Raw genomic sequence first — 7489 nt, 5'->3', positions numbered from 1 at the left:
TGTGTGTGTGTGTGTGTGTGAGAGAGAGAGAGAGAGAGAGAGAGAGAGAGAGAGAGAGAGAGAGAGAGACTGACTCTTTCTAGCACAGGCCAGCCAGGAAGCAAGCAGTTTTGTTTCTTTTAGAACGAGACTCTAGAAAAGAGATTTTCTCCTTGAGTCTCAGGCAGAGCACTCTAGGTGTCTAGGGTCACATGGGGCCAGGCACTCCCTGAGGTCCTGTTCTTTCCACGTGTCTCCCCATCTTCCTTCAGGACCCCCAGGGTCATGGAGCTGAGATGGAGACAATATTGCCCTGAGAAATAACAAAGGAAGGCTCACGGGAGAATTTATTTGAACTCATCAGAGACAAGCAAAAGGTAAAGGCCATTGAGGAAGTGCTGTCAGCCAGGCCTGAAACCCAAGAAAGATGCCATTGGGAACACAGTGGCCCCTTGTGCCCCAGCACTGCACGCCACAGCGGTAGTTAGAGCAAACACAGGCCCTTCTCTGCCCGTCACTTACACCTTTCCCTCAAATTACACAAACTTTGAAACATTTTTCTAGAAGAAGATGGATGCTTCAGGAGACTTGAGGTCAAGGCTGGGCTGTTTAAAGTATATTATTAACAAATAAACATTTACTGCAGGGGAAAAAAAAGAGGAGGAGGAGGAGAAAACCTCTATAGGCCACCAGGGATCCAAATCATGTTGCTTTTGGCATCAAATGACAGGAGACATTTATGACATGAATGGAGAACACCAGCGGCTGATGGAAAGGCAGCCGTCTGCCACTTCTCTTCCCCTGCCTTAGAACCAACTTTTTCAGACCTCCCCTCCCCTCCTCCCGTCACCTTTCCACTTCTGACCGCAGTGGTAATAAATACACATAATTTGGATTTTGCTCTTTGCTGCCATCAACACAGAACCTGGGAATTGTGGAGAGCTAAAGATCTGGCTGGGACAGTCAGAGACCTGGAGTCCTGGCCACTTCGGGGCTGACTGAAAACTCAAACTCACACTGGCTCTGATGATGGTGGACCATCCTCCCAGCCTCCAAACCTCAGACCAAGGACCAACTGTGAGTCTAACAAATTGCAAGTTGTAACTCATGACATTGGGAGTGTCCTCTATCCTTTGGCCAAAGTGATGCCAAAGTTGTTGAATTGTGCTTATATACCCTGCGACCCTCTACCCCCCTACCTCCCCCTAGTCTGTCTCCCTCCCTCAGGCTGTCTCTTTCAAAATCCAGCATAGTCACAAGACAGTTCCCCCAGGGAAGTAGACTAGCACATCACAAATAGAAACTTCACAAGGCCAGTGAGCATGGACACAGGCTATCTTTCAACCTTCTGGAGTGCTCTGCCGACATTATGTCTGTCTTCCTTCTGAACTTGGAGTTCTTGGGGTCTCTTCCCCACATCTCCCCGCCCCCCCGCCCCAGAGATGTAGGCTGAGCTTTCTTGTCTGGCACTTGAGTCAGAACAATTATAGGCTGAGAAATCATATTATTGACTATGCTTTCCCAAGTAATATGCAGGCCGTGGAGATGCCATTGCTTGCCCGGTGGAAATATTGCTTCTCTGGACCAATACACGACCCCTGGAGGAACAGAGTCACATGCTAGCCCAAGATGCTAACACACTATTGGCGTCTGCACCCATCCTCACAAGCAGAAGTTTTTCCAACACTGAAGCAGAGGATAAAGGATGCCTTCAGATGAAAACATTGACTGAAGCTCCACCAGGTGTCCCTTGGAATCGTCGCTGGCAGTCACCGCAGTCACTGAGCAAGGTGGTGATGTCATCAGCTGGGTAGAGACAAGGGTTGGGGGTGGGCTGCCATTTAGCTGAGTGCTAGGGCTGGGGGTGAACCTGGCTCTGACTCAGTATCTAAAGCTCTTTTGTAGCAGAGGGAGGCAGTGTCCTCTCAGGCAAAGGAGAATGGTTTCCCTGGGGGACACGTTGATCTACTTAGAAACCTGTCCGAAGTCTGGAAACAAGACATTCCCTGCAAATGCAACCCCGAGGACAGCAATAATTTCCAAAGGGTAACAACATATCAGGCAAAGACACCAGTTTCTTTGGGCACCTAATCTAGAGAGTCTATAAGAATACTTTCCTAGGTAGGCAGGTCTTGGTTATACTGCAGAGGGTCAGGTAGGTGCCTCGGGTGGCTTTGTGTTTCTAAGTTTGGCATGAAGGCAGGAAGAAACCCGGACCTTCCAATCACATACCATAGAATAGGTTCTCACAGCCGCTTCCCTCCACTTGAGAAAAACACTGCAAACAAATAAGGCCACAGCAGCCCAGAGCCTTGGGAATAGAGGGTGATCCAGGAGTCGGGCTGTGAATAATGCTTTCCTTCAGCCCCAGATGCCTGCACGGCAGGAAGTCTTCCCCTCACCTCCAGCCCACAGAGGAGGTGCTGGGGTTAAACATACAGGCTCCCTCTAAGGGATCAGGGATCCCCGGACTGGCGCTGGCAGCGGGAGCCCTTCAGTCTTTGGGGCTCCAGAGAGAATACCCTACTTTTGTAAGGCCACGTACTGGCTCCTTTTTCTAAGCAGGTTTCTTGAGAGAGCCGGTACCCCCGGCAGTGGGCTGGAGTGTTTGCAACTCTGAATTCGTTTGATACAGTGGGGAGATAATTCAGGCTGGGGATCCCACTGTTAAGCGGGTGCCGATGGCGAGTGGTAACTCCAGTACATCTAAGGAAGAGGCCTTCCTTCCAAGCTGGGTAACGAAACCCAGGAGCGAGAAAGGACCAGGAGCCTGGGGTTTGCCCCACAGATGCCACATTGACACTAGCTGTCCCTGCTCGCAAGGCCGCGGTGAGTCTCCCGATCCAGGAAAGCTTTAGCCTGGGTAAACACTTCAGAGGAAAAGAAGGTGATGGGAAGAGCCGGGTTGAGCCACTTGCGGCCGCAGCTAGCCGGGAGAAACGTTTTAAAAACCAGACCAGGACTCTAGATGCCCACTTCTGCCGCGGAGGGGTACCCTACCTGGGCGAACTAACCCAAGGATTTCGCCAGCATTTTCAGCAGACCCGGGAGGTCGCAGCACCCGAGGCTTGGGCGCCCCGGCAGGCCCCTTTCAAGCGAGGGGAAGAGCTCCCGAAAGGAGCTCCGCACCCCCCCCCCCCAGCACAAAAGGCTCCCGCGCGCGCACCTAATATCCCCCAGGCCCCGGAGCCGCTCCACAAGCCCTCAGAATCCATTGTGTGACAGATTTTTGGACTCTCCCACCGACCCTCCCCCCCTTCCGGAGCCTCCTCCAGGAATCCACCACCTCCTTAAGACAGAAACCTTTTCCAGACAAGAAGCGTTCGTAGCTAGTGAGAGACAGCCAGCAAGAGAAGGGAGTTACATAATTCGATTTCACCAAACTGCCAAGAAAAACAACATATATTGGGGAGGGAGGTTGTCAATTTTTTTTCCCTCATAGTTTCTCCAGTGGAAGACACAGAGCGGTGTTAGCGATTTTGCGGAGGCCGAGTGTTTTCCCGGTTTCTAACCCGGTTTTCTATTCGGAAGAGGACCGAGGTCTCTTTGAAGGAGTCCCAGAAACGCACATAAGGACAGGCAAAAAGGAGAGTTTTCAGGTTACAAACAAAAAAAGGCCCAGTTTCGCGGCCCGCATTTTTTCCTTGCTCTGCCAGGCCTGCGAGTTGATTTTTATCAATTGTCCTAAATGTTCCCAATAGCTAATCAATCGCCCTGTGGTGCGGAAAACAACTTCGCGCTTCTGGGTGCGTGAGAGATCGTTGAGAACAAACCGAAAGGAAGACACACATCAAAAAGACCAGCAACCTCTTTACAAGGACCAAGCCTGCCGTTCCGCTCAGCCGGGTAAGGGGTGCCTTTTATAAAACGTGTGTGTGTGTGTGTGTGTGTTGCTGTAAATTCCCAGTGCCTAGGAGGCACACACTCAAAATCAAGAAAGCACGTCTCCGCACCCATTTGCCTTAATTCTCGTCTGAAAAGCATTTGGGCACACATGAAATAAATATGTATGTGGGATTCTCAAAGAAAAAATCATGAATAAAAATATTTTTTATTGTATAAAAAGAACATTGTTTCCGTGTGAGTTCTCAGGGAGCCTGCCCGATATGCTCCCTGCAAAATGCTGCCAGGAGACCCTGGGGATTTGTTCCCCAAGATTGTGTTGATAACAACTACCCCGCCCAAGCACACCAGGAGGCCTGCCTGTAGCAGGTACTTAATTGTCATTATCATTAGGAAGAAGGCACGGTGGAGGAGGGAAGGATGAGAGGAGAGGGTAAGACAGACTCCCCTTTCCCCAGGCTTCTGAGGATGCTCACTTCAAACTCAGGGACCAGAGTCCTGGGGAACAAATTCCTCCCCAGCACCAGGGTTGGCAACTGGGTAGAAAAGGGTTCTTTGGTGAAGTGTTTTTCTTTTCTTTCAAAAACAAATATCAGTGGGACAAAGAAGTTGCAAATGTTTAATTGTTTTGTAAAGTGGGGAGGTTGGTCACTCTTCTCTCTAAGGCAAAATCCAGCTCCTGTTGCTATTTCGTGACTGAACCAGAAGGACCTGGGAGGTGTCTTTGCTCTCTTTCTCTCAGAAGAAGCTCCAGAACGACCCTAGGGGCAACTATGTGCAAAAGGTTGCAAAGTCTTTCCAGTGTTGAAATTAAAAAAATTTAAAACCACCCCCAAAGTTTCAGAGGCCCATTTTCTACTTTCCCAGGCCTCTTAGAAAACCCACGTGTGGGGCTGCTAAGGTCGGTGGCTAAGTGGGATGTATGAGGTTTCTCCCAGAGTTCAGCCAGGCGCACATCCCAGAGAGGGGTCATCCCCAGTCCCTAGTCATTGCTACCCCATTTTATTTGTGTGGCTGCATGCACGGCTGTGCGTGAACGTCAGGCACAGATGTGACAAGGACCTCAACAAGGTGCCTCCACCCAGGGAATGCCATACAGAGGGCCAGTCCTACACCACGTTATAAGACCAACAAAAGGACAGATCTTTGAAACCCAGCCCAATTCTTGTCCATAGAAACACCACCCTACTCCAGCCACCAAAAAGAGCAAGGTGCAGAAAGCAGTTTCTGTGGTTTCCCCAGTCATTGGGAACACTACCGACCTGGACCTGCCGCCACAGCCCTGTGCTGGACTCCGGCCTCAAGTTTGGTATTTGCAGGCCCCAGTCAAAGAGTCTAGCTGCCCCTCTTCACACTAGACCTTGGATTTGGTGACAAATACTTTGGCTGCACTCACTGATTGGTACACATAGCCCTGCCTCCTTTTCCTCCAAAGGCTTAGGTACTAAGAACCGAGAGCCCAAAGCACCTGAGCAGCCATCCGACCTGGACCTGCAGCCCCATCCAAGACACCTTTCTGAGCACCGCTTAGAAGTTCTCACAGGCGCACACATGCTTATCCCTGCAACCCCACTCCCAGGACCCCCACATCTTTCTCTCCACTGAGGCTCCTCATTGTCATCACCCCCACCCCCTCCAATTGCATCTCCAGGTATATGACCCCAGGCAGGTCATAAGAAAAAGCTGCTGTGCTCTGTCCCCAGCCTCCAGCCATACAAATCCCCAGCACCAGTTTAGCCTGGAAACTAACTATAGGTAGGGCTCAACACACTTGTCTCATGTCAACCACTCTTTCCCAGTACACTGTAAGAAAGGAGGCTGTCTGGGGAGGCCTGACTCCTTCAGTCAGCCACTCCAACTAGGATCCCGAGGTGGTGGCTTCCTAGCTCCAGCTAAGAAAAATTATAAGGGCAAAATTCCCAGTATGAAACAGTTTAGGAAGATGGACACCCATTTCTCTTTACCAGAGAAGAAAAGTGCCACAAGGAACCATGCAGGGTGCGGACCTCCCTGCCTGAACGGCAGCCGGTGTTCAGCACCCACCTCCCTGGCTTCAAGAATCCCAGATGCTCTTGGATTGGGGAAGCACACAGTCAGGCTTGGCTCTCTAAAGCAATGCCTTTCTTGGATAATAAATTGTTGGTTCCCACATCAGGCCTTAGTGGGACCAAGCCCTTCCCCAGCACAAGCATCATATCCACTATCATCATATCCCAGGGCTTTGTCTTGTACCCCAATTCAGTCACTCAGCGCAGGTTTCCGGGACAACAGATGGCACCTAGGGGCCACCCCACCAGTGTCGGCTGGGATGCGATAGTTGGCCCCAGCCCGGAGACACGCAGCCCTTTGCGCCCTCCGAGCTACCAAGCCCAGTGGAGCGCGGAGCTGGCCGTAGGGCGGCGCGGACACTTCCCGGCAGGGACCGGCGGGCTGGAGTGCTGGTCCGTGGCGGGGAAAGAGAGGAGGGCAAGAGGCGCTTACTGTTGGTAGTCTTGTTTGCAGTACAGTTTCCGATCCCGGAAGTAGCAGCTGGTGGTGAGGGCTTGCTGACATGCCGCGCACTGCAAACACTCCTCGTGCCAGGAAGACTCGTTGACTCGCATCAGGAAGCGGTCGGAGATGGGCCGCTGGCAGCCTTCGCAGACAGCGGGATGCGGGCAGTCGGAGCCTGCAGCGCACAGGACGAGAGCCGGGCCGTCAGCGCCGTCTGGCCCAGTCCAGGAGCGCCACCCTTCGCCAGAGGAACCCCAGCCGCCGCGCCAGAGACCCGGCAGCCACAGACAGCACGTCCCTGTCCGTAAGCTGGGGTACGGAGAGGCCGAGGGCCTGCAACCTTGGCTGGGCACTGCGCTCTCCCCAACTGCGGAGATCCAACGAGAAGGAGCTCCGCTCGGGGTGGCCGGCTGGGACCCAACCAGCGAGGTCAGGCCGGGTTACTCGTTGGCTGACACGCGCCCACGATGCTGATTGTGCCTTCTGCCCCAAGACCCGTGGTTTGGATGGACCCGGGGATAGGGTTTTTTTTTTTTTTTTTTTTTTTCCTTCTAGAAGTTCTCCTTCCCTAGCTGACCTGGCACCTCTCCCGGACTCTAAGGTGACAACTTGGTTCTCCACCATCCCTAATACCCGCTTCCCACCCCAGCCCCGTCCGTAGTTCGTAGCAGCAGTTCTAGAACCCAGCCCCGTAGAGGATGGTGTGAGTGACAGCTGAGGCTGTTCGGTTCTCTGTCTGGGTGATGTCCCTGCACGTTGTCCCTTCGGGGAGGCTGTCTATGTGTGCTTGTTGCCCCTTCAGTGGTCTTTTCAGGGATCCGGACCCCCTCCCCACGTCCTTCAAGCCCATTTTCTTTATCCTTTGACTCTCGTGCCAGTGTCCACAGCGGCACGATGGTCCTACCCCTGACCAGAACTATTCAGGCGTTGTGACCCAGCACTCACCCAGCAGCACCCCCAGGGTGGCCGGTCCGGGGCGCAGGGCGTGCTCCTCCATCTTGATGCCGTCCAACATCTTGGCGCAGTCCGTCTGCCCGCGAGGGAAGCACCTCTCCAGCGACTCGGGACCTGTTGCTATATCCATGGGATGCCGGGAGCGCTGCGGACCCTGCCGGACGGGCCGCTCGCCCTCCCGCCCGTCCGCCCGCTCCGCTTCAGCCGGGGAGGCGCGGCG

At 53.1% G+C, this 7489-nt stretch overlaps 1 protein-coding gene across 2 annotated transcripts in view; it reads right to left on the bottom strand.

Annotated features, from left to right (window-relative positions):
• The window catches only part of Lmx1b (LIM homeobox transcription factor 1 beta), a 75298-nt gene extending 67877 nt beyond the window's left edge, over positions 1-7421 (bottom strand). For both annotated transcript variants that reach the window (XM_005346016.2, XM_005346017.2), the window contains exons 1-2: positions 7261-7421; positions 6304-6490 (exon numbers count right to left, since the gene is read on the bottom strand). In XM_005346016.2, coding sequence (XP_005346073.1) covers positions 6304-6490; positions 7261-7399 — 326 coding nt within the window. In that variant the 5' untranslated portion in view covers positions 7400-7421. The remainder of the gene's footprint in view (positions 1-6303; positions 6491-7260) is intronic.
• Positions 7422-7489: the final 68 nt, after the last annotated feature.

This window comes from Microtus ochrogaster, chromosome 4 (assembly GCF_000317375.1).
Source record: "Microtus ochrogaster isolate Prairie Vole_2 chromosome 4, MicOch1.0, whole genome shotgun sequence".
Taxonomy (NCBI): Eukaryota; Metazoa; Chordata; class Mammalia; order Rodentia; family Cricetidae; genus Microtus; species Microtus ochrogaster.
Note: the sequence above shows the minus strand (reverse complement) of the source record. Positions and strands in the feature narration are given on the sequence as shown.